Genomic DNA, 27,601 nt, shown 5'->3' on the forward strand with positions numbered 1-27,601 from the left:
GGTCCTTTTTCTTCTGTTTAGGTTGGAGTCACCTTGCTTCCTTGGGAGACCTTAGTTTTGTGTGTGTTGTGTGCTCTTCCTAGAAGCATGCATATCTTCCAGACTCCTCAGGGGTAGGCAGTGAGTGCGTGATTGTTAAAGCCATAAATGTAATATATGGTGATTCACTAATGTTCTCTTTCTTTCCACTTTTGCGTATGTGTGAAGTTACCTCTCATAACAATTTTTCATAGAAGATAAAAGTTTTTTGAAGCCTTGCATTGACATTTTTATTACACTCCCATGCTTAGTCATTTGAGGGCAAAAAAATTCTAGGCTTGAATAACTTTGTTTCAGAATTTTCTAGGTCTTGCTTCTTCTTTGTCATTGAGGTTCCATTGTTGCTCTTTGGGGAAGTTGGATGCTGTTTTCATTTCTTTTTTTTTTTTTTTTTAATAAAGATTTATTTATTGATTTATTTACACAAGCACTGGGTACAGTCAGAAGCGCGGGAGGGTGAGAGAATTCACCAGAGTCAGAGTGGGCAACAGAATAGGCAGACCAACGAAGTACACTGCTGAGGGGAGCAGCGGGTGCAGCAGGAGAGGTCTGCGCGCCATGTGGGACTCTCGCCAGTGGCCGGGGATCGAACCGGCGTTGCAGATGCTGTGGGCAGCTTTGCAGTCCAGTCATTACTCAACCGTTGCGCCACTGGGGAGGCCCCTGTTTTCATTTCTGAACCTGTGCTGGTTTTCCTCCACTCTATAAAAACTTGTATAATTACCTTTTTATGTATTCTGAAACTTTATGACAGTGCAGATATTTTCATTTGTTGTTCCAGAATTTAAGGTCTTCAGATTCACCTTGAAACTGTGGAGTTTCGTGTCACTTTTCTGATCATATTCCATACCCTCTTTCTGGGGTACATGCATTTTAGATGTTATGCCTCTTAGACTTGCCTTTCTCCCTCCCCTAATTCTTCATTTCTTCCTCTTATTATCTTTTATTTTTCAACCTTTAAAAAAAAGTTCAGTAAATATTTAAAATTTCGAATAACTTTATATTTCTTACTTTATTTTCATATTGCATTATATCATAGATGCAGTAGCTTATACTTCTGAGGCTCTAAGTTACATTTTTAAAAATGGTTTCTTGAATTAGCTCTGCTTGTTTTATGTGTTTTGTGTCTCTGCTTTCATTCTTTATGATCTGGAAATTTCCCCTAAATCTCTTGTAATCTCATTCAGATCATCTAGCAAGGCATAAAATAGTTGATTGGCACCATATATATGAAAGTGGGCCTTGTGGCCTGGTGGATGTCACTTCCCCTTGGGTGCTTCAGTATGAATATTGGGGTGTGGAGTGTTCTCTAGAGATGGAGTTTTGGGTTTCCTGTTTGTATGATGAGAATATTTGTCATCTTTCATATATCCTGATCTCGAAGTCATGCAGTCATATGCCTCAGTAGTCCATTTAAGTGGAGTCGCTTACTGCTTGTCACATTAATTTGAGCTTGGAAATTTTCTGAGTGGCAGGGAGCATCCTTATAACAGTCTCAGGGATACTTCCCCAGAGGAAAAGGGATCCCTAGGGAGGGTAAAGAGCACCCGGGATTGGAGGCAGGAAATGTGGCGTATATGGGGTTGGGTTTGTAATCAAATGAGTTGCTTAAAAGACACTGATCTTTATTTTTGGAATTTCCAATTCCACACAAAATTTGAAAGTTGGTTATTTTGGAACATGTGTTTCAATGAGCTTTTAGAACAGTTTGAGATGTATGGTTTTTCTTGCCCATTGTGGTTTAGTACAGTTTAAGTAACTGGTTTTGTGAGTCTTAGGACAGTTTATTTTGTAAATTATGGTTTTTCTTTCTTTCCTCACTTCAACCAATAAATAGATGTAGCTGTAGCCCCCTAGTAAGGATCTTGGATGAAGCTGTGATCCTCCGATGGGTGATGTCACCCACTTACTTGACATGCTTACATCAGTGCTCTGTGAATACATGTACACATGTCTGCTCTCCTGCTACTGTTTCTTCCACTTAGCAGTGTGGATAGGTAACTACACACTTACAGTCTATCATTTTTCTCATTCTACAACAGAAGACTTACTTTCCCTTTCCATGGATGTGCCATATCAGTTTATTAAGTGGTCAGTTATTTGGACTTTCAGGTTATTTCTACTCTTCTGCTATTAGAAATAATAACCACAACTAGTACACTTACCTGTTTGTCTTGCTGGTGTGTCATTGGGATAGATTTGTAAATGTGGAATTGAGTCATATTTTACATGCATATGGAATCCTGTGCAGTGTCACTAGATTTCTTTTCATGGGCTCTGTGTTATTTTGTATTTCTGTCAGCAAGAATATCTGTTTTTCTCTCCCACAGTATAATTTGTTGCTAGGTGTGTGGATTTTTGTCTCTCTGATGGATGAGAAATACCAATGTAATTTTATGTGTGAGACCAAATATCCTAACTTACTGTTAGAAACTCTTTTAACATCAGAACTCCTAATGCTTGTTTGTGATGGGTGTTATTAATCTCATTCTTAGTATGTGTGGAGTTCCCTTTCCTGATCCCTGGTCCTCTTACAGCATTTGTGCTAGTTCTTGTCTCTTCTCGAAGTCCTGCTAGACTTCTGCATTCCTGGTCACATCTGTGGTTTCTTGGATCCATTGTGTTTATGATGCTTTTCTCTCTTTTCTGAGGAGTGTCCTCCAGTCTTCCATGGAAGATTTGTGTGAGATGTAAGTGTCCACATCCTCAGTTGACAATTTGGTTAGGTAAGGAATTCAGGATTCAAAATCTGTTTACCTCAGCTTTGAAGGCCAGTCTCACCTAATCTGGTGTTGAGGTGTGAGGAAAAAGCTCTTTATTTTCTTTAAAGGAATTTTTTTAAAAAACAGGCTTTATATTTTTGGCAGTTTTAAAGTTCAGAACAAAATTTGAATGTTCAATTTCTCATATACCCCATGCTGTCCCCCCACCTCACCACTATTAATACCCCTCACCAGATTGTACATTTGTTACAATTGATGAGCCTACATTGACACATCATCATCACCCCAAGTCCACAGTTTACCTTAGGGTTCATTCTTGGTATGGTACGTTCTGTGGGGTTTGACAAACGTGTAATGATATGTATGCACCGTTATGGTATGGTATAGAATAATTTTCACTGCCCTAAAAACCCTTTGTGCCCCCACCTGTTTATCCACTCCTTTCCCCTAAAACTTAACAACAGATCCTTTTATGGTCACCATAGTTTTTCATCTTCCGAATGTCATGTAGTTGGAATCATATAGTATATAGCCTATTCAGAATGCTTGTTTAGAGGCCGGCCCGGGGCGGGTGGGGGGGGGGCGGCGGAAAAGAAAAAAAGAGTAGAAAACAGAATGCTTGTTTCACTTAGTGATGCTCATTTAAAGGCAATTCCCTGTCTTTTCATGGCTTGAGAGTTCATTTCTTTTTGGTACTCAATAACAACCTCCTGTGTGGATGTGCCACAGTTTATTCATTCACCTACTAAAGAGCATCTTGGTTGCTTCCAAATTTTGGCAGTTATGAATACAGCTGTATAAACATCCATGTGCAGGTTTGTGTGTGGAAGTAAGGTTTCAACTCCTTTGGGTAATTGCCAAGGATTATAATTGCTAGGCCATGTGGTAAGCATCAATTAGTTTTGTGAAAAACTGCCAAACTATCCAAAGCAGCTAGACTGACTTGCATTTGCACCAGCAGTGACTGAGAGTTCCTGTTGCTCCACATTATCATCAGCATTTGCTGTTTTCAGTTTGTATTTTTACCATCCTAATGGGTAAGTAGTGGTATCTTGTTAATTTGCATTTTCCTGATGACATATGTCTATTAAGATTTTTGGCTCCTTTCCTAAAAAAGATTTATTTATTTATGCATACAAGAGCTGGGGTGCAGGCCAGAGATGTGGGGGGTGAGCGGATTCACCAGAGACAGAGTGGGGAGCAGAACAGGCAAACCCACTGAAATACACTGCTGAGGGCAGCAGTGGGGAGTCAGGAGAGGTCTGCTGCACTATGTGGGTCATCTCCTTGGCCTTGGATTGAACTCATGCTGCAGTGGCTGCAGATAGCTTCATAGTGCTGAGTGAAGACACTTTTCATTTTTGTTACAATATTTTTTATTTTACCTTTTTTTTTTTTTTTTTAGAATTTCCATGTCTGTTTACATTATCTCTCTGTTCTTGGCATCTGTCTACATTTTCTATTAGAACCCTAAACACATTATGCACAGTTACTTTAAATTCTTTATCAGATTTCCAGTATCTCTGTTGTATGTAAAGTCTGACTCTGATACTTTCTCTGACTTTTCAAACTTTTTTTTGCCTTTCAGGATACCTTATAATTTTTTAAAAATACATTTATTGAGGTAACATGGTTACCTTTTTTCCAGGATATGTTTGAAAGTTTTGTTTTTTAGTGAAAGCAGTCATAATACATTGGGTAAAAAGAACTCCAGTAAAAGAGCTTCTTGTAGTATGGTGAGGTGCTGGGGAGGGAGCATTCTGTAGTCTGTGACCAGGCCACAATCTTTTAATGACTCTGTACTGCTGAATCATGACCTTTTCTCTGATCTTCACCCTGTGGACCTGGTAGGGCTTTTGGAAGTAAAATTCATATAAATGTGGAGGTCTCAGACCCTCTCCTCACCCCCTGCCCCCATGACTATGTCCTATTAGTTTTTCTTTCTTAAGACTTGTGTACCTAGAGCCTCCAGCAGGTGGTTCCGTGCTCCCACCCAGCATGCATGCCTGAGAGGCTTCTGTTTAATGACTTGTGATTTTCTGTATCTGCCTGTCTCTCCAGTTTTAGGGGCAGAAGTTATTAACCTTTGTAACCTCAATACTCTGGCCAATCTAAGAGATACTGTTGATTTTTTTAACTCGTTCAGCTTCTTAGGACAGTGTGATGACTTCCTAAGCCCTTACATGCTGACATGAAAACGGGAACTTTTTTTTAAAGTTTATAAGAGCTTTTGTTTTCACTTTTCAAGCCTCTTGTCCCATTTTGTGACTAAAATATCTTGTTTCCTTCAGGTTGGTATTACAATATAGAAGAAGGGTCTTTTATTTAATCTTGGTGGTTCTTGGATCTTGAGATAACTATGTTGCTTGTTTTCATCTTTCCCTGTCATACCAATTTTTTTTTTAACTTTCAATGTTTGCATACATTTTTAAGAAGTATTGTTTGATGACAAATCTTACCTTTTCATAGGTGGTAAATATTAGAGTCATTTCTTTCATGGTACTCTTTTGGGTGGAAAAGTCAGCTTGTGGGACCATGTGATGATGAGTGGGGCCTCATGAACTTAGCATAGTCTATGTTTGGGTTCATTTTTCTTTGCATAATCCAAGGTATCTTAAATCATGCCAAAAACAGTTGTCTTGCCATTTCCACAGTGGATTCTGAATCCAAATACAAAGATGACATCAAGGATCATCTCAAGCATTTTAGCTAGTTTTTCTTGAATTTCTGTCCTAGGTACTCTTGCCTTTCCAGGGTGTGAAGAAGGTCAGTGACCATTGGTTTTGGCTGAAGTAGTGGGTTAGTTGTAAGCTCCCTGATCTGTAATTTAGTGTCTGTGTTTTTCATTTATTAACTCTTCACTGTTTACACCAAGTCGGGTGTTTCAGGGATGCTAAAGGTAGATAAACTCTTTTTCTAATTTGTATCTTACCTTTGTACATAAGCTGCTCACTTCTCTAATGCATGTAAACTTGTTGGGTGATGATGGGGCAATGATTCTTAACATTCAGGGCCATGCCTCAGTCTCTTCATCAGTAAGAATGGATGATCTTAAAATGGACCAGTTGGCCATATATCTCCTTTTTCAGTTAACTATTTAAAATTGTAATTGTAGGGCCTCCCTGGTGGCACAGGGGTTAAAGTCTCAGCACTATCAAGCTATCATCAGCCACTGTGGCATGAATTTGACCCCTGGGCAGGGAGCTAACCCACATGGCACAGCAGACCTCTCCTGTCTCACCTGCTGCTCCCCTCAGCTGTATCAGTGGATCTGCCTGTTCTGCTCCCCACTCTGTCTCTGGTGAATTCTCTCGCTCCCCCCACACCTTTGCCTACACCCCAGTTCTTGTATGCATAAATAAAATCTTTTTTAAAATGATGTTTGTAAAACATAAAGAGAATAAAATTGTAATTGTAATGTTAGTACATGAATTTGTATTTAAAACAATGCATGCATTAATGTAAAGCCAAGGACAGAGAACTTTGTAGGTAACCCAGAAACCTTCCTCTTCTACTCAGTAGAACCATTTTTCTGAGTTTATGGTAAAAAGTTGTTTTCTTTTTATTTTTACTCTCTAATGTTAATTTTAATATAGTGGGTGCTGCTTTTACTGCATCCTGTAGATTTTGGAATATTTTGGTTTTGTTTAAAATAGTTGAATTTTTGTTGTGATTCTGTTTTTGAACTGTGGATGGTTTAGAAGATTGTTGTTTGACTTTCAAATATTTACAAGTATCTTACTATTCTAGTTTAATTCTGAAAAGTCTGATGTGGTCAGAGCAACATTCTACATGTATTTAAGTTGTTTTTAGTGTATTGAGACTTTCATTATAAGTAGCATGTGGTGGGGGCCTCCCTGGTGGTACAAGGGGTTAACATGCAAGCTATGAAGCTCTCTGCAGCCACTGTAGCACGAGTTTGATCCCCGGATAGGGAGCTTCCCACATGGCACAACAGACCTCTCCTGATTTGTCCTCTGCTCCCCTCAGCAGTGTATTTCGGTCCATCTGCCTGTTCTCGTCCCCACTCTGTCTCTGGTGAATCCTCTCACCCCCCGTGTCTCTGGCCTGTACCCCAGTTCTCGTATGCATAAATAAATCTTTCCCCAAAATAAGTAGCATATGGTGTATCTTAATATTGTAAACTTGGAAAGAATGTGTATTTTGGAACTTATTAGATTAGTATTCTATAAATGTCAAGTTGGCTGCTGTGACATTCAGGACTTCTGTAACCTGATTGACTACCCACTTGTTATATCAGTTACTCAGAAGAGTTCACATCTCTTAAGTATCACTGTGGATATGTTGATTTTTCTTATCAGATCTGTCAGTTTTTGCTTCATGTATTTCAGCATTCTGAAAGTAGGTTCATACATATTTGAGATTGTTACAGCTTCTTAAATAATTAACCCCTTTGTAATTTTGGAATGTTCTTTTTGATTACTTTTTAAGTCAATTTGTCTTACATTAATAATTGTTTTCTTAGATAATCTTACTTGGTACCTATAGGCTATTTGCATTTAATATATTTGTTGTTGGGTTTGAAAGATAATTTTGCTGAATATTGTATTCTAAGTCCACAAGTAAGTTGTTGTGTTGATTTATACTTGTTATACCTTGAAGATTTATTCTACTGTCTTCTGGCTTACATTGTTCCTGACATTAAATTTATATTTAATGTCTTTTATTGTTTTAAAAGTGCTTTGTGGTTTTCAGAAATGTCAGCAGGGTGTGCCTTGGTGTCACTTTTTTTGTTTTGGTCTGACTTTAACATCATTGTTATTGTTGGCTGTGTCAATTTTTTTTTTTTTTTTTTTTGGTAATCACACCTGGAAACCTTTCTGCCATTGTATATCTTAGGTTTGTTTCTTCTTTCACCCCTCACAGCTCTATCTCTAGTGGAGCCTAGTTTCATTTAAGTTAGAACACTTGAAATTGTCTTGCAGGTCCCTGAGCCATTTCTTTATCTCTGCTGAGCCATATTGGGCACTTTGTATTACAGTGTCTCAGCTCACTGATCTCTTTCTCAGTGGAATTTAACATACTGTTAATCACATCCAATGAACTTCATTTTTCCACTTTGGATCATATGTGGTGTTTTTTTTTTTTGTTTTTTGCCATTTCTATTTCCTTTTCTTTCCATTTTTCTATTTTTGTCTTAAATATTTGAGCATATTTATAGTGCTTTGAATATCTTTGCCTGTTTTATTATGAAGTTTTGGTTAAAATTTGCTTGGTTATAGATCTTTTGCTATTTTTGTGTGTTTGGTAATTTTTCTAGGGGTATGGGACATTTGAGAAGTGTTGGCTTTTGTTTGGGCAAGGAGGTAGTAGGATGGATCTGTGGTAATGTCTATTTTTAGGGCTGTTTCAGTCTTCCTGCGTAGGGAGTCACCTTTTTGTGATCTTATGGACTCCACCAGTTGTTCAGGGAGGTGGCTAGGTGGACTTTGAAAGCTTTCATGCCTTGCAGGTTAGTATCTAGTCAAAGACTTTGGACTCATCTCCTAGATAGTCCATCTGGGAAACTTCTACCTTCAGCTCTGTTCTACAAGCCCCATCCACCTTACCTTTCCAGTTGCAGCCTGCCTGTCAGCATAAAATTAAACAGTATTCTTCGTTTCTCCATCAGCTACCATTATCTGCATTGTTCTTCGGATGCAGCAGGGGCCCCAGATGTACCTTCTGCTCTTTGGGCCCAGACTCCTATGCTGCCTGCCCATCTCCTGTCTGGGTCCAGATGTTTCTTTCATATATTTTGTTTTCTACTTGTGTGTGTCAGGAAGACAAATCCTGCAACTTTCAGTAAATCTGTAGTTAAGATTGTCATTTATTTTTGTTGTAGTCTTTTCCCACATGATTTTGATTTTCTGTTTTATGGCTGATTTGGGTAGATGAACTATTTTCCCTATCATTTTATTTTCCCAGAAACCCTTCCTTATAAAAGTTAAACAAACAAACAGATGGCCTTTTTTTTTTTTTATCATGTTGGCTGTTCATGGTTTTCCTTCATTTTATGCTTTATATGGCAATTTTTCAAAAGTTAATTTTTTTCCCAAGTTCTGAGATAATGTACAGTTTTCAGTGATTGGTACTCTCTTCTTTTTTAGGCCATGCTGGTGTGTCTGCAAGCATGATGAAGAAAAGGACATCCCACAAGTAAGCTCTTCTGAAGTTTGCTTTGAGATAGTGGGCTGTGGCTGTTATTGGTGGAATATGAGGTCACCTGGGTGGTGCCCTATCCCCTGGTATGGAAGAAGCCTTGGCACACATAGCAAGTTTGTGGTTGTGCCCTCTGTTGAATACTGGTGTGAAGTCTTGTTCCTGCCCACTTCCTGGTCACCTGGCCCGAGTATCCTGGCCTCATTCTTCAGCCTTTATAAGCCTGGACTGGTGGGAGGTGAGGGGCTAGGTGCACTCCTCCTGCTTCTCCCCTCAGAGAGGTCGCACAGCTCCTGCATGCAACATCTTCCCCCATCCTTGACTCCACTGCTGGATAAGGAGCTCCTGTGGATGGACACTGTGGCTTATGCTGGGAGACCTGACTGACATGTGGCCCAGCGCGCACCCACTGCTTTATGACACTTTCAAATGATTGAAAAACTTTAGAGAATGCTTATGCATGTTGAATGATAAATAGCCATGTATTCTTAAGTGACAAATTTGTCATAAATCTTAAATTTTATGGATACTAGAGTATCGTTTTCCTCCTTGAAAACTTTTGGTGTGTGATACTGCTCTGTACAAAAAGAAAATCGAGATGCCATCTTACATAATACTATCCCATTTGTGCTGTCATACATTTCGGCTGCTACTTCAGCATGGAAGCTGTTTTGACAAGATTAGTTCTGATTCTGAGCCTTAGTCATAAATTGTTAATGTAGACAAGCTCCTCTTGACTTGCACTCCTGAGGCAGTTCTCTCCAAATTATTTCTGGTGAGAGACTTAATGCCCCTTGGTCACTGTTCTGTAGTGGTTGAATCGGGAAAATTTCCTGGTTGCTGGCAAAGGTGAACAGAAATAACAATGCCCTTTCATAATTGTTAGTGATGAAACCAAACATGTCTCCCATTTAAGTGAATACATGGGACATAATGTAAATATTTGCAATTTTCAGTTTAAGAAATTACCTGGAAAATTAATGTGTGAAGGTTGGTAAGTATGCTCTTGTGTTCCTAAGGTTTGATGAAATAACTTTCAAATTTCATTCATTTGCCCATTACTTTTACTTTTCTTCCTTGCTAAGTGATCTAATAATTTCTGTAAAGCATCTCACTTATTACCATGTCATTACCATAAATGGTAAGCCATATCTTGCTACAAATAGAAGGTAACAATAATAACAAATATACGCCATAAATGTTGTGTGGTGATAAAGTTAAATACAGTGGTGAATAAAAGTGAGGTATAAGTTAACTATGCAAGAACAGAATGATCATGCAAACTAGATTTTTGCTGATTAGTTTAAGATAAATGACCTTAAGAATGTAATGTGCATTGTTTCATCCATTTTTATATGTTTCCAACTATGATTAATAGTTTGTTTAAGTTGGATTTCAGGCATTCTTGGGTTTAAGCTCTTGAGAAAGATTTCATGTCTTCATCCTAAGCAATATTGATTCTTACCACAAGGCTTTGATGTATTATCTTTTTTTCCTAAAGCACAAGGAATAAATGACTACTTATTCAATTCTCAAAGTTCGTGTATGTATTAGCTAAAAGGAGATCTCATCCTGTTCGTTGGACCACATGGAACTTGACCTAGTGCTTTAGCAGGAAGCCTACTTTGCTCTACAGACCAGAAGCCTTGAACATGTTTTAAAAGGGAGAAGTCAAAATGAGAGGATGAATTTAGGTTTCATGGTTCTTCCTTTCAGTTTTCAAATGTTGGTCAATTTTTTTCTTTCGTAGTTTGAGTAGTAACAGATTTCCATGGAGGGTAACTGGGCTTACTGGTATGTTTCTCCCTAAAGCAAAGTTAGAAATGAGTGGTGGTCACACTTAAGTGCTGGTATTTCCAGAAACTTTTTCCTTTCATTAATCAGACAGAAGTGCTAGGCAGTGCCAGAAACTATCATTACTGCCTCCTCTCCCTGATGTGGATCTGTGTCATTTTCATTGCCCTCTTGTTCAGTAGGAACATGAACTCTCTGTGCTCAGAGGTTAGGTAACTTGCCTTGGGAGTCACAGAGGAAGTGATGGAGCTTAGATTCAGAAACAGGAAAGCGATCCTAGAACCATAGTAACACCACCATCAAATTTTCTGAATTACATGCATTGCTGTCTCCTCTGAAAAATGGCATATTTCCACTATAAACACACATACTGGATAACTGTTAGAGCAGACTTCCATTGAAGCAGGGTGTGGACAGTTTTATTGATGAAAATGTAATACTGTCTAACAACTTGTAGCAACTGTTATTCACATCAGTGAGAGGAACAGGAAGTTGGAAGAAGATCCTGGAGGCATTTTGATGTTACTGTGGCCATCTCTGGTATTCTCAGGGCACAGTAGTATAGAAGTCATGAAAGAGACCATAATGAGCTGACGGAAAGCTGACTTTTTGCTCCATCCTGCTTGTATTTTGTTACTTAAGTTGGCAGAGCATTGTGAAACTTATATCAAACAAGTACCAGAAAAAGTTTTTTCTCTCTACTTATGGGCATGCATCTTGCCAAAAAAACCCAATTGTTTTGATTTAATCAGTGCTTTCTTTGGGAATCTGTCCTAACAGAAGAATAAGGGAGCACTTTTATACCACACTACTAAGTAAGGATAAGGAGAGTGTCAGTAATTAATCATACAACAAACTACACAGTTAGTGACAGATGTTTACTCATTCACGGTAGAATTGTGATAGTTGAAATTTAATTTAGCAGCTATGGTGCCTGTTAATATTGGCAATCAAAACAGTGAGGTTTACTTGATGAGGAATAATAGTCATTTCATGTCATTAAGGTATTTAGGTGGTAGAATAACTAGAATCATACTTTTAGAACTTACTGAAGTATTGAGTAAAATATGTAGGTGTCCACCCCTGAAACCTCAGTTGACTTTTCTTGGAACATAAGTGAGTGTGCTCTCAGTGCTCCTTGGGGCGGTGTCCTGGGAATCAGTGCCACAGGGAGCTTATTAGAGCCTTTGCTCCTCTCCAGACCCGCATGATGGATAGGGTGTAGGGATCTCTCTTCACAGGCCTTCCGGGTTTAAGCATCACTGCTCTGAACTATTGTGATGTCTGAGTCACCTTGTGTAGAAGCTATGAAAAGGTGGTTCGTGTGCAGTTGGACACTTATTTTTCATGTTGGAACTACAAGAAGAGATATTCTTAGCCCTCAGGACAGATACTAGTTCATTCCTAATGAAGCTGAATGTTTTTGAATCACATTAGACTTCTTTTTTTGAGCTGTTTGTTTCAAGAAATAGCTTCTGGAGACACGATATAAGGAAAGAGATATTTAATTGATTTATTTGCTTTTATGCTCACGTTGTTTGGATCCTGATACAATGCAGCTTTTTATTTGCATCTGGCTGTAATTCTGGATATCCTCCTTTAAGTGTTTATTTACTACCTGGTAAATGATCCACAACGTTTAGGCTCCTTCCTGAGAAAATAGAGAAGGTAGTGTGTTTTCATTTTGAGGGTTCCTCAAGATTTGAAGTTTTTGTTATAGAAGCCCTCCTCTCACACCAGAGCACTTAGAAATTTCTGAAAGAAATAAAGGAAAAACAGATTTATGTAAAACCTGAGCTGAGCTGAAGAAATCTTAGCTATTTGGAGCTGAAAACGAAAACCTCCCTAAAGTTAATATTCAGGGCCTTCCCTGGCGGCGCAGCGGTTGAGCGCTGGGCTGCGAGGCTGCCCGCAGCCTCTGCAGAGCTGGTTCGTTCCCCGGGCCTCTGCGAGGGTCCCACCAAAAAAAAAAAAAAAGTTAATATTCAAACCAGCTCCGTAGAATCTCTCTGGGTCAGAGACAGCGAAAGCTGGCTGTAAATTTAAATTCCTTCCAGGTGGATGAAAAGTCTCCTTTTCTCCAATACTCCTGCCTTACAGCTGGAGAACACTCCAGCTGTTCTACACGACTCCCTGCTTCTCCAGAACTTACTACTTGAGTGTCAGCAACTTGAGCTGAAGAAATACTTTACAGCTACAAATAACCTTTAATCTTGACTTGCATCTAATTGTGAACACCAAGGTAACCTGAGGATTTCCAACAGCATGGCAGAAAGTCATTAGAATGAGAAGATCCACTGAATTAGCAGACAGGTGGCACTAAATCTGGCACAGAGAAGACGAGCCCCAAAGCATTCAGAGAGGGATCAGGAAAGGAGATGAGCGTTAACCCTCCTGTGTCAGAGGCAGGTTCTTAAAAGATATACAAGATAAGATAAACAGTTCATAGAAATTAAAAATACTATGTGTAAGACATTTCGTGGAAAGATTGAAATTCAGACTTAGGATTTAACTTAATTCAAGCAAAGTTGAGTTGGAATGTCTTCAAGAAGCACAGGATGAGCAAGTCATGGAGGGTGTGTCTAGACATGCTAGCATTCCTCCAGTGCAAGTTTCAGTATGGATGGGAGGACACACTAAGAAATAGTATGGAAAATAATTTCGCATAGCTGTCTTTAGATTGATCAACTAAAGGATGCCAGCCAGTTGGTGAAGGGTAATTAACACGTCACAAGTCTAAGTGACATTTCAGAATCCAAAAAACAAGTAATATTTTAAAAGCAACTTGAAAAGGAAAACTGTGTTGCCCTCAGTGGGAATGCAAACTGGTACAGCCTTTATAGAAAACAATGTGGGGGTTTCTCAAGATACTAAAAAAAAGATCTACTGTATGTATGACCCAGCAATTCCACTCCTAGACATCTACCCAAAGAATGCAAGAACTCTAATTAGAAGGGATATATGCAATCCTATGTTCATTGCAGCACAATTTGTAATAGCTAAATTATGGAAACAACGTAAGTACCGAGGTACTTAGGTACAAGATGAGTGGATTAAGAATATGGTATATACATTTATTGGAATACTACTCAGCGATAAAAAAATGAAAAGATAATTTCTTGCCATGGTCAACAATGTGGATGGAGCTGGAAGGGATAATGCTAAGCAAACAAGTCAGAAAGAAAAAGGCCAGTATTGCCTGGTTTCACTTATATGTAGTATATAGAAGAAAAAAACATGGGGTAGTCAAAGCCAAGCCTGTAACAAACCCTAGAAATCTCTGTGTAGAATTAAGACTACCAGAGGGATGGGGAAGAATGGAAAACAAAATGTGGCAGGGACCCAGTGGACTATGGTGGAGGATTATGGCTCCCTTCGTGATGGGTGTCATACCATACATTTGAAGTGGGGGTGATCCTATACTTTGAATTACATACAGTGTGGCAAACCAATGTTACCTCAAAATTTAAAAAGTACTGCACTTTTAAAATAAAGGAGAGAAAGGAAAGTTGGGTTATATCCTCCAAGGAACAAGGATCAGATTGGCATCCGATAGCTGTAACTCCCGTAAAGTAGAAGAAAATGAAAATACTTTACCCCAATAACATAGGAAAAAGGTTTAGACCTAATTTGCATATGTAAGCAATTCAGAAATGAGGGCAAAGTAATGTTTTAGGCTTGCATGAATTTCAAGTTTGCATTTCTGTACCCTTTGTGATTCACCAAAGGATGTAGCTTGAAAGGCAAAATATACATGAAAAGATTAAAATGTTAAGCAAGAACCAGCAAAAATTCTTGTTTGTTTCTGAATAAGGCAGTGTTAAAGGAATGTCTTAAAACTAGTAGCAAAATGAAAAATAACAATTTGGAACAAGAACTTTGAAACATTCAGCTGTAAGTTGAAAGTGGCCATAAGGGGTTATCATGGGCTGCTTTTAAAACATTTCTTGTTCAAGAATTTGTTTTTATTCTTGTTTGGTTTGGGGAATGCAAAGTATAGGGTTTTTGCTAGTTGTAGGTTTAGTAGAAAAAAATAAGTTCAAATATGATTTGAAAGTCAGAGGTGATTGCTGTCAGAGTAGAAATCAGACACATAGTCTCTATTAGAAGCTTTATTTGGTACAAAGAAAGCTCATTCATCCTGGCCACACAGATGAAAGAAGAAGGTGAGAAGTGAAACAAAAGTGTTGCAAGTAGAAACAGTTTTAAGAATAAGAATGGGGGGCCTCCCTGGTGGTGTCCGTGGTTGAGCATGGCAGCAGTGAAGCTGCCCACAGCCTCTGCAGAGCTGGTTGGATCCCAGCTGGCTGGGGAGAAACCCACATGGCGCAGCAGACCTCTCCTGTGCCCGCTGCTCCCCTCAGCAGTGTATTTCGTCAGTCTGCCTGTTGTGTTCCCCGCTGTCTCTGGTGAATCCTCTCATCCTCCCGCACATCTGGCTTGTATCCTGGTTCTTGTATGAATAAATTAATCTTTAAAAAAAAGAAAAGAAATGGGGAGATTAAATAGATATTTAAAAAAAAAAAAGAATAAGACTGGGGAAGGGTACCTGGGAATCATTAAAATTCTCTTAAAGAAGGTGAGAATGTACCCACATAGCAGGAAGGATTGCATGTCTTCAGAATTAAAGGATGCAGGAAGTGTTATAGAGCAACCCCGGGGACATCCTTTTCCCCCTAACAGAAGCACTTGAAAAGGGACTGACCAGCTGTAGACTCTTGGGCCATTCAGAAGTGGGAGGAATCCTGTGTACCCCTGGAGTGACTAGGAAGAAAAGTGGGGCACCCCCCCCCTCTACAGAGACGTGGTACAGAACAGCGACACTCAGCGGTGTCAGAAGCATGAAGATGGCAACTCTGAGTCGTAGGTACCCCTTCTGCTATCATTGGCTGAGTTGATGCTGGTTTTGATGAGAATGGAAGCCACTGTCATGCTTGTGAATCTGGGATAGACGTTTTCTGGCTGTAGGCAGTATTCTCCAGAGGAACAGAGTCAGTATTTGTGTGTATCTGTGTGTTTGCGTGTGCGCACGTCTGTGCGTGTGCATGGGATTGGGGAGACTGAGGGGAGGATTGCGGACAGGAATGAACTCCTGCAGTGCAGTCAGAAGGCAGACTTCCCTCTTCCTGAGGGGAGAGCCCGGTTTTCCTTAAGGCCTTTTTTGAAACTTGTTCTGTAACTTCTTTAAGAAGTGCCCGTGAGAACAGCATTCTCTGAGTCTTACATGCTGCCAGTCTTATCTGTGCCTTTTACTTGACTCTCACTTTGTTTTCTGAGAAACTTCCCCTCCATTGTCTGTGGCACATCACATCCTGATCTTAGACGTGATGTAGTCCTTTCACCCAGATGCCCAAGATATGTATCTTAGTGGCATCAGTCTGAGTCAGTTTTCCCAGGGATGCATTTGTATGTTTAAGTCTTTCAGGAAGGTTTTTTGGAATTATTTTAGTGTTCTTTTCTGTTGCTTTGAATTTTATTTTTAGGTAATTCTGTCAGAAAGTAATTGGAATTTTCTCTCCATCACCACCTCTTCATTAATTCTGCCCTGCTGTCTCCTCACCATCTATTTCCTGCGTGGCTCCTCACATTCCTCTACTTCAGTCTTCATTTCTGAAAAGGATTCCCCTTGCTCCTTGTTTCCTGACTTTTCTCTTGGGCTCATCCTGTTCGTGTTTCTGTTGTGAATCCTCTTTTGTGGTCTCTGAGCAGTGTTGGGCACTGGTTCTATCCACCTCAAGAGCATGCTTGGGGTCAGCCCCCCACCAACCAACAACAGCATCCTTCTGAGGGTCACCTTGATGTTTTGTGTCATGACCGCCCCCTGCTCCACTGGAGGCCTCTCTGTGTAAGACAGCGCCACACTTTTCCTGTGACATATTTGAACATACCTTCCATCACACTTTTCCACAATCAGCCTGGCACTGTCTGATGCTCATCTTCTTTCATTCCGCGGGTCACCACTTAAGTCGGACTTTATTCTTAGCAGTGTGTCCTCAGGAGGGGTTCCTGCTCTCCTAATGGTCTTTCCCTGTTTTCCTGCCTGAACTTTCACAGACTTGTTTTTCTCCATCTGGTGTCTCCACCTCCCTTAAGCAAAGGCAAGGACCTACCTAGCTAACTCACGGCTTCCTGCAGTTGCCCTTGAGCTTTGTATTAACCTGTGCCTTTGCCCACTCAGTTTACCAACCGCTGTATTTAAAATATGTACGACTATAGTTAAAATATAAGAACCTACAATAAATTGTTTTTTTTTTTTTTTTAGTTTATGTTCGTTACTTCTATTCGTGTTGTACCAATTGAGAGCTTTATGTCCATGAAACTGAGAAGGAATTCTTTTCTGCTCTCTTAGTTTTTCATTCTTGGCTTATAGCAGTTTTCACATGCCAGCTTGGCTTTGGCCTCTGGTTTGCTGTCAATCTAGGTCTTGTCCCTTGTCTTTACATTTCTAGGTAAAACAAAGTTTTTTTTCCTGACATTAAGAGCCCGGGTTATTACTTGTAAATATTGTATGTCGATTTTCCAACTGTTAACAATCCAGAAAGAATATAGTTTGGTGTTATTTTTTAGTGTTACATTAAGTATTTGCCACAGATTTAATCGGTTAACTAAGGTGTTGTGTTTTTAGAATAGTAACAATGGTATAATACATAGATATAACCCAGCCTGGACTACAGGTTAAGAAAAGGTAAATGTCTAGTTGATACTTATTAAAACCCATGGGGGCAGAATTATGTGGGCATCAGAATGGGTGAAATCAATAGTTGCACATTTCATTTTGACTGAAAAGCATTCATATTATATAAAGGTCTGTGCATGTGTGAAGATTCCTACGGTCAGAGCATTACTTTCATTATCCTGGATAATTGTGAATTAAATTAAAGGAAACTCAGCTGCAAAAAACTGACGCTTAAATATTAGGGTTTCTGTCGTTATTGACCCATGGTGTTTTTCTGCCTGTCCATAGTTGGGGTACACAGGAAGCTTCTGCTGCTAAAAGTGTACATACCACAGTGATAGAGAAGGGGCCCACTGTGTGCCCCTGTTGCACGCCTATGGGAATAGAAAGCATGCCCAGAGCCACCTGGGTCTGGAGGGAGGCAGAGTTAGCTAGCATGGGACTCTGGATGACCTGTAGTGAGACTTGAGCTAGCAATGGTTGTGTTGGATCTAGGAGTTCATACTTTGAGATGATACCTTACGTGTGTGTATGTGTGAATACAGAAAACATCGGAGCAGTGTGGGGCCAAGCAAACCTGTTTCCCAGCCCCGGCGGAACATCGTAGGCTGCAGGATTCAGCATGGGTGGAAAGAGGGGAATGGCCCTGTTACACAGTGGAAAGGAACCGTTCTGGACCAGGTGCCTGTAAATCCTTCTTTGTATCTTATAAAATACGATGGATTTGACTGTGTTTATGGACTAGAACTTAATAAAGATGAAAGAGTTTCTGCGCTTGAAGTCCTCCCTGATAGAGTTGGTAAGTTCTTTTTACTACTTGTGTGTTACATGCTTTATAAATGATTATTGAAATGGATGCTTTTTGATTTTTCTTCTGTATTATTGGTATATTTGTTTTTATTGGTGTGTAAGCAGTCCTGATACACATTTAAATTTGTTACCTCTAGTCACAAAAATTGATCAGCAGACCTTCTAAAATCACAATCTAAGGTACTGTCCTGGATATAAAGATGTATAAAGTTATTTCTCAAGAAGATTACAATCTAATAAATGCTAACATAATTTCTAACATTTTGAGAACTATTTATTTTGAGTATTATGGGTAAGAACATTACTAGTTCATATATCCTATACTTAATTTTAGTCCATCGGTTTATAATGATTAAGGAAAATTGTAGTTATTTAGTTTAGAATCTTTATGTGAAGTGTATCTTTTATTGTGTATTATTACATAAATTATACTTTCAGCCATAATTTAAGCAACCAAAATGTGTGAACTTTGTTATCCATTCCTTAGGGTTTGTTTGCACAATGTTTGTAAAAATGAGTGCCTCTTTTTATCAAATGTCATAAGGTACTTGCATAACTTACATGCTTTAAGGCATAATGTTTCTGTTTAATTATGACTGATTTTATCTTTAAGAATAAAATAAAATCAAGATCAGTAGGATACACCCAAATTAATGTTTTTTCATCTTTAAAGTGTTTACTCTGAAATGTTTTAGTGTTATAATTACAGTGTTATTGGCTTGAATTCTGGTTTATGAAAGTAAAAAATGCAGTCTCAGGAGAATGGAGAATGGAGAAGGGTAGAGATGTGGCGTCTCCTTGCCAGGGGAAGAAGCTCTTGTCATGCTCCCCTCCTCACCTTGTTTTTGTCCCGTGTTCTTGAGACACATGTGCTTCTTAGCAGGTAATTCTTTGCCAGGGCACCACATTTTTTTGATCTGTCTTCCCTTTAGATATCAAATATTAAGTCTGTATTCATCCTGTAATAAACATAGTTCTTTTATCCATTCTGAGTGTCTAAAACAGCTTGTTCAGACCTGCAGTCTGTTTCCCACGTAGGAAACTAGTGTTGGAGAGTCCTACTTTAAGGGCTGAAAAAAATACCGTCCAAACCTTTATATCAGTGTTTATGCTAAATAATTCTGCAGTCTCGTTCAGGCCCTGAATTTTGGTCTCCATTCTTTCTAGGGTAAAACTGTAAGCTCATTTGAAATTTTGCTCCAGGACCTGTTTTAGTCCATTCTTTCATTATCCTAGGAAAGAAAAAAAAAAATTTTTGTGCTGATAGAGAAATGATTTGACCAAACCAAAATAATTTAGAAATACAGAAGTTTCTTTGGTGTTAGGATTAAAGATTACTTAGTGTTTTTCTTTCTGGTTTTGGGTCATCTCATTTCCAACTGTAGGCATAGACTGCTGCTGTAAACAGTGGAGCAACTTAAAAAAGGAAACCCAAAGGCTTCTGCAAACCTCCAGTATGTCATGCACCTAATTTCATGAGTAGTTAATTTTATGACTCCCTGTGATGCTTGTGTCTGAAAGAGTATTTGGCGTTCATTTATGTTCCATGTAGGAAGAAAAGTCTTTCCTAATTTGTTTCATGCAGTAATAGTTATAATTTTGTTGTAGTTAAGCTAAAGGTGGGGAAAAGTCAGTCACCCTGAAAGCATGTGATGGTTCCCAAAGTGTGGTCTAGGAACCCTTGAGATTCCTCAAGCCCATTTGTCTTCAAGAGGTTTGTGGAGGTCAACATTAGTTTCCTGATTAAGATGGGATTTCTTTGTTCAGTCTTACACTAGAGTTCACTCTTTGGAAAATCTGCATAACGTAGTGAATACAGTATTCTCGTATGAGCAGTACCTGGTGTTTCCAAATCATGAATTGGTATTAGATCCATTCATAGACTGACATTTTTTTTTTAAAGACTGAGTTTTTGTTTTAAAGTGGTAAAAACACATAACAGAAAACATTAACTTAGCTATTTTTTTAAGTGTACATTTCAGTAATGTTAAGTATGTTCATATTGGTATGAAACAAATCTCCAGAACTTTTTCATTTATCCCCATAAAACAATAGCTCCCTGATTTCTCCTCCCTCCATAAGGGGAATATTTTTGTTAATGGCTTCTTTCTCTTAATATCATGGCCTCAAGATTCATCCACGTTGTAGCATGTGTCAGAATTTCCTTCTTTTTTAAGACTGAAAATATTCTATTGTATGTGTAGACCACATTTTGTTTATCCATTCATCCTTCCATGGGCACTTGACTTGTTCCATCTTTCATTATATCTTTGGTGCTAATGAGCAGTGCTGCAATTAAGCAGCAGCTAACTCCTCCGGACCCTGCTTTCAGTTCTTTTGGGTTTATGCCAACCAGTAGAATCACTTATCTTGTGAAGTTCTGTTTTTAATTTTCTGAGGAGCCTCCATACTGTTTTCTGTAGTGAATGTATCATTTTACAATCCTCCCAGTGGTGTACAAGGGCTCCAATTTCTCTGCATTCTCACCAATACTCTTCCTTTCTTTTGTTGTGTGGGTTTTTTTTTTTTTCCTTTTGTTTTTCATAATAGCCTTCCTAATGGGTGTAAGGTTATATGTCATTGTGGTTTTGATTTGCATTTCCCTTGTGACTGGGGCTATTGAGTACCTTAGCGTGTGCCTTTTGGCTATTTGTATGTCATAGTAGCAGAAATGTCTATTCAAGTCCTTTTCTTATTTTTTGATTGAATTATTTTATCTTATTTTTACTGAGTTATAACAGTTTGTTTTTTGTGTATTCCAGAGACAAATTTTATTTTTAACAATATGACACTTTTACTATTAATGGCTTCAGATGCAACATTGCTGTTAAACTTTCAGGGCAGTTGCCATTTGTTCAGTTTTGATGTAGTGTCAGAATATCTAGAAAGATCTTAAAAGATGAATTTAATACTCCTTTTCAATACCATGTAGTTTGTGAGGCTAGATTTTACACACTGACCAAAAGTACATAGAGCACATCTAATGCTGAAATACATAGGGGAATCTAGTTGTCCTTTTTAAGACAACTTAAGACATTAAGACAATTATAAAAATGTAAAATTATGCCAATCCTCGACTAAATTTTTCTTACAAGATAAAGGTATTTTTCACTAATAATACATTGTTTATATAGGCATTTTAAAATACATATTTTTAGTTTTATCACTTAGAGTTTCTGAAATAATAGTTAGAATCCAACCTAAAAGCTCTTTTAAGTTCTCTAAAATTTTTAATGATGTAAAGGAGTCCTGAGATCAGAAAGTTTGAGAACTTCTGGTATGAAAAAAACCAGTGGGATTTTGTTTTATTGTCATGCACTATGGGAAGGTCTACATGTTTTTTTTTTTTTTGACAATAATTGCATACTTAGGCAAAGTAAAGTATCATATGTGTATGAAGTCTGCTAATGTTTAAATTGGAAAGCAGTTTCTTTACCAAGAAATTTTAATCTTTCTCGCTTTGAATTTTTTAAAGCAGAAATAGAAACACTTATGAATGAGTAAAATAGAAGTGCTAATTTTTTGTCAAGTACTTAAAAGTTGAGGACTAGAGAAACCTTAAAATTGGTAGGATTTGGGCCTCCCGGTGGCGCAGCGGTTGAGCACTGGACTGCAAAGCTGCCCGCAGCCTCTGCAGCGCCGGTTCCATCCCTGGCCACCTGGCGAGGGTCCCACATGGCGCGCAGACCTCACCTGCCGCCTCCCCTCAGCATTGTACTTAGTCCTTCTGCCTCTTCTGCTCCCAGCTCTGGCTCTGGTGAATTCTCTCATCCTCCCATGCTTCTGACTGTCCCCAGTGCTTGAATGAATGAATGAATGAATGAATGAATAAATCTGTTTAAAAAATTGGTAGGATCCTCCATAATTTCCCCAGTATTTAAAAAAAAAAAAAAACACTAAATGAAGCTTGTAATTTTCCACTTACTACTTGATGAATAGAGTCAGGTTGCAATGGATGAGGGCTCTGGGCAGACCTCTTTGCTCTGAAATTACTTATTCATATAGCAAATATTGAACTATTTAAGTTTTAGAAACTAGGCAGGAAAGGTCTCTGCTTTCATCACAGGCTAAAAGCAAGTAAGTAGCTTAGCTGGTAATGGTAAATGTCAGTAAGAAATACTGTGAGGCCTCTGTGGTTGGTGACTCCACTTTGACCTGATGATCACAGAGAGCCTGGCAGAGCCAGCCATGAAGATGTGGGTCTAGACATGATGGAGAGAAGCAGAAGAGTTCCAAGAGCAGAGAGACTGTGTGTCTAAGGAGGGACACAACAGGAGGACCTCATGTTCTGTGGGCAGTTTGTTGAAAGGAAGTGGAGCACTGTAAGCAAGCAGACAACCCAATCTGTGTGACTGCCCCAGGTCACCCTGGTCACTGAGAAAAATATATGGTCAGAGCAGGAGTGAAAATTTGTGTCTCAAATAGCTGAATTTCTTAGTTTTTATAAAACAGTCTATGGTTCCATAAGATGTTGATACAAAGGGGAAGGTGAGTGAAAGGTATGGGAATGCTACTATTTTCACATTTCCTTTGCAAGTCTAAAATTATCTCCAAATTAAAAATAATTAGCTATTAAATAATAGCAACAAACGCTTTCTACCTTGATGGAATAATTAAGAGTTCTAATTTAGGTCTAGTACCAAGAGCAGATAAGTTTGGAAAAATAAAAATAAAAACCAGAATTTGTCTTAAATTGACTTTAAATGAAATCAAATCTGGTCTTGACCCAACATGTGTGTGTTAGGTGGTTGTACTTCTCAAAGCCATTCAGTTGACTCTGTTGCCTTGCTAGTATGTCAGGTGGATACAACTCCTGATAGTTCCCTTAGTAAGTTGAGTTCATCACAGTAAGCATTTTCTAGAACACTTCAGAAACCATTGTTTATTTTTATATCCAGCAACATCTCGAATCAGCGATGCACACCTAGCAGACACGATGATTGGTAAGGCTGTGGAGCACATGTTTGAGACGGAGGATGGTTCTAAAGACGAGTGGAGGGGAATGGTGTTAGCACGTGCACCGATAATGAACACGTGGTTTTACATTACCTATGAGAAAGATCCTGTCTTGTACATGTACCAGCTCTTAGATGATTATAAAGAAGGCGACCTTCGCATTATGCCTGATTCCAGTAAGTATATATTGACAACTTTTTTTTAGATGATTTAAAAAGGAAGTCAAATTTTAGGACAAGATTAATTTCATTAACTATTTTGTATCAGAGACACTTAAACTTTTTGTTTGGCATATGTAATTATTTTAGGCATGTGCCAAAAGTAGGCTGTGAAAATTTTCACCCCTTTCCCAAGAATAATTTAATTTCTGTGCAGATTTCCCTGCACAGCTGAACTTTGATCTCACACAAATGGACTTTCTAACATGAAGTCCTTTGTGACTGTTCTTTCACGTGGCATAATGGAGCATCATATTTTTCAAGGTTTGTCTGTCATAGCGTGTGTCTGGGGTTCATTCCCTTTTGATGGCAAAGATAGACCACGTTATGTTTATCTACTCGTGTTGATGGATATTAGGTGGTTTCTACCATTTTATATGAATAATGCTGCTGTGAACCTTTTAAAGCGCACATTTCTGGGTGGACATTTGTTTTCATTTCTCTTGGGTATATACCTAGGAGTGAAATGGATGGGTCGTAGTGGTCACTCTGGCTTTAATCATTTAGGGAACTACCTCCAGACCAATTTTCAAATTTCAGTCGTCATCAGTGTTATTCTGAAGGTTCTGATTGCTCCACATTCCCACCAGCACCTGTTGTTGGGTGTGAGGTCATGTCTCAGTGTGTTTTCAATGTGCATTGCCCTGGTGACTAAAGATGTCGGGCACCTTTTCCTGTGTTAGTAACTTTGTATGTCTTCTTGGGAGGTGTCTATCCAGATCCTTTCCTTGCTTTTCAGTTGGGTTGTCTTCATCACTAAGATATCAAGAGTCCGTATTCTAGTACAAGTCCTTGTCAATTCTGTGATATGTAGATCACATTCATTTGTAAGTTGTCGTCACTTTCTTGACAGTGTCCATTAAACTACAAAAGTATTTAATTTTGATGAAGCCCAATTTATCTGTGGTTTTTGTTGTTGTTGTTGCTTGTGGTTTTGGTATAACTTCTAAATAATTCCTTGCCACAGCCAAGGTTATGAAGATATTTACTTGTCATATACTCTTAGTTCTTACACTTAGATCTTTATGATGTGGGGTAAGGATTCACCTTTATTCTTTTGTACCTGACAGTCAGTTGTCTGCGCATCATTTGTTGAAAAGACTGTTCTTTGCCCTCTCGAGTGGTTTTTGGCACCTCTGTTGAAAACCAGTTGACTGTAGGCATGTGACTGTAGAAGGACTGTCCTTCTGTTTGTGGTCATGCCAGTGCCACAGTGCATTGGCGGTACATTGCTTTGTAAGTTTTGAAATTGGTAAGCATGAACCTTCCTGCTTTGCTCTTTTTTTAGAATTGTTTGGCAGTTCTGTGTCCCTGGCAGTTCCACATGCATTTTGGAATCAGCTTGTCACTTTCTGGAAAGCAGTCAGCTGATACTCTGGGAGGGACTGTATTGAATCTTCATATCAGTTTAAGAAGTATCTTCAGATCCATGAGCATGGGATATGTGTCCATTTATTGATATTTTATTACTAAGTATTTTATTCTTTTTGATGTTCTTGTGAATAGTATTCCTTTTCAAAATTCATCTTTGGGGGAGTCTGTTCTTTTCCAAATCAGTTCTCATAACCTTTCCTCAAACACGTGGATGCCTCACTTTGGACAGGTGTGATCTTGTGGACACTTGATATTACAGACACTTTGCTGTTCTTTTCTTTAAAAGATTTTCCTGTGAATAAGCCAGTCACTATGGATATGCCGATGTACTTTTCGGAGCCTGACTTTCTTAAACCTTGTTAGAATGTTTTTTAAATGTATGTATTTGCATAATGGGGATTATATAAATGGGATTTAATGAGAGGAGTACTCAAAATAAGTCGATAAGGCAATAGGAAGTGCTATCTTGTGTTTGGAATTCCTTGGAAATGGTAAAGTGCCACAAAAACTTGGCAGTGTGCTGTTGCTGCTGCTGAGGGAAGGGGAGCTTTGAAGAAAAAGAATTGCGGTCAGGTTTCCTCTTCATTTCCCATAGAGAGAGGAATTCCATCACGCTTGGGTGTTTTGTTTGTGTCGGCTGTGACTGTAGTACAGACATCAGACTGTAGGGTTCGGATTGTGTCCTTCAGTGAGAGAATTTATTGTAACATAAATATTAAACATGGTCCAAACTTGGACACATGTGGGAATGTGAAGTGGTGTATAGTTAACAGTTGTCATAAATGAGCTGAACTGTCTTGGGCACATCAGGCACCTGGACTCGGTTGCCCTGCCTCATGCCCCCCTCTCCTGTCCTGGGGAAAAAGCTGAAGGCCTTCAGAACTGTAATGGCTTCTCCAGATAGGATTATAGTTGCCTCTCTCTTCCCCGTTCTCTTCACTTCTCCCTGTCATTGATTACAGTGGTTTTGTGTCACTTCATGTGTATTCCTAGAACTTACAGAACTTGTAGGATATCAGACAGTGCTTTCTAGGACTCAGGGCTTCCAGGACGCAGGTGCCTAAGCCTCTTCAGGATCTGTGTGATCCATCTGGGGTGCAGTTCACTGAGCACCTGTTTCTAAAGCATGGTGAATTGAAACCTCTTTTAAATTGAAATTGAATTAGGAAGATGGTGTGTAATGCAATGAAGTTGAGGAAAAGGAAACTTTCAGGATTCACAAAGTAAGACCAAGAATATGTAGGCATTGTAAGTGTAGCATATTCTCAATAATCCCTGTGGGTTGTCAGCTTTGAAATCGTCAAAGTAACTCAGACTTAATTTTTTAGACGTTATATGATTGTCTACATTTTTCTCTTTGGGTAATTACAGCTATTATTAAATGTGAGCCAAAGATATTTTAGGTTATCATTTTTAAAATGTTTTACATGTCTAGATCTAGGGTGTCAGCAAGCTACTTTTGTAAATAGAGTTTTATTGGCACACAGCCCCACCCATTCCTCTGTGCAGGTCTCCGCTGTTCCTGCTGTCCTGGCAGAGCCAAGTCATTAGGACAGAGGCCTGCAAACCTGACGTGTTTATTGTCTGACCATTGAATAAAAAGCTTCTGGCTTTTGGTTTAAATCAAGATGAATTCAGGATAATAAAAGTTTTTAAGTTACTCAAATAGACATGCAAGTTGGCATTTATTTAAAAATTGACTTTAAATTATTATTTCCCCCCTTTTAATACAGATGATTCACCTCCAGCAGAAAGGGAACCAGGAGAAGTTGTGGACAGCCTGGTAGGCAAACAAGTGGAATATGCCAAAGAAGACGGCTCTAAAAGGACTGGCATGGTCATCCATCAAGTGGAAGCCAAACCGTCTGTCTACTTCATCAAGTTTGATGATGATTTCCATATCTATGTCTACGATTTGGTGAAAACATCCTAGATGTCATCACGAACTTTGCCAAATTTGTGGAACTATTAAATGTATAATTTGTAGACATAAAGACTTGATTGCTTTCCAGTTTAATGAAAGCTTAAATGTCCCTGCGAACCCACAATCTCTGCAGCAGAACTGGTTTGGTTCTGACTAGTACAGATTTATGTGAACACAGAGCATTTTGTGTAAGGAACTCCTTCCTCTTAAAAGAAGTCTGTTTGGAGGGGAGTTACAGGCAAGTTTGGTAAAAGTTCAGCTAGTATCTATCATACATTTAAATCTAATAGATCTTGTCCATCTTCCCCTTCACTTTAACACTCTTACTCTGCTGCCACAATGCAAGCATAGTTTGGTATTTTTGTTACTGCCTTTTTTGAGATATATATGTATCTATATCTACCTATCTTATCTATAGGTCTGTGTGTATACATATGTAATATATCTATACACACACAGATCTGTGTGTACACACACACAAACACACACCATTGGCAGTCCTTTCTTTGTGGATTGGAACAGGGGTTAAATAATTATCTCCAGTTTAACAGGAGTGCTTTACCCAAGTTAGTCATATTTGCTATTACTACTGCTGTTTATTAAAAAATTAAGTTTGGGCACATAGCGACGGTCAGCTTGTTTTGAAAGTCAAGTTCAGAGCACCTTTTCAACCTGGAGACTTTAAACCATAGGTCCAAATATGAATCACTTGTGAACAGTTAATAACCCACATCAAAATTTTACAGAAACAGCTGGAAATCTGGATAAAAGGCTGCCTTTAGTTTTACACTTTGTAAATTTTTTTTGTTGACCTTTTTTTTTTTATCATCTTTTTTTTTTTTTTTTTTTTTTTTTTTTTTTTTTTTTGCAAAGCCCAGGTACTTGGTCCACACAGTGTAATGCAGGTGTATTTTGGACGGCACAT

At 38.7% G+C, this 27,601-nt stretch overlaps 1 protein-coding gene across 1 annotated transcript in view; it reads left to right on the forward strand.

Moving 5' to 3' along the window:
- Window positions 1–26,685, forward strand: part of SPIN1 (spindlin 1) — a gene marked incomplete at both ends in the record, with an annotated part of 31,682 nt that extends 4,997 nt beyond the window's left edge. Inside the window, 4 exons of the mRNA XM_084238817.1 lie at window positions 8,873–8,921; window positions 17,940–18,193; window positions 23,103–23,336; window positions 26,486–26,685. Of these exons, the coding sequence (XP_084094943.1) occupies window positions 8,873–8,921; window positions 17,940–18,193; window positions 23,103–23,336; window positions 26,486–26,685 (737 nt within the window). The remainder of the gene's footprint in view (window positions 1–8,872; window positions 8,922–17,939; window positions 18,194–23,102; window positions 23,337–26,485) is intronic.
- Between the last annotated feature and the right edge of the window lie 916 nt (window positions 26,686–27,601).

Source organism: Talpa europaea (genome assembly GCF_964194135.1).
Source record: "Talpa europaea genome assembly, chromosome: 7".
Lineage (NCBI taxonomy): Eukaryota > Metazoa > Chordata > Mammalia > Eulipotyphla > Talpidae > Talpa > Talpa europaea.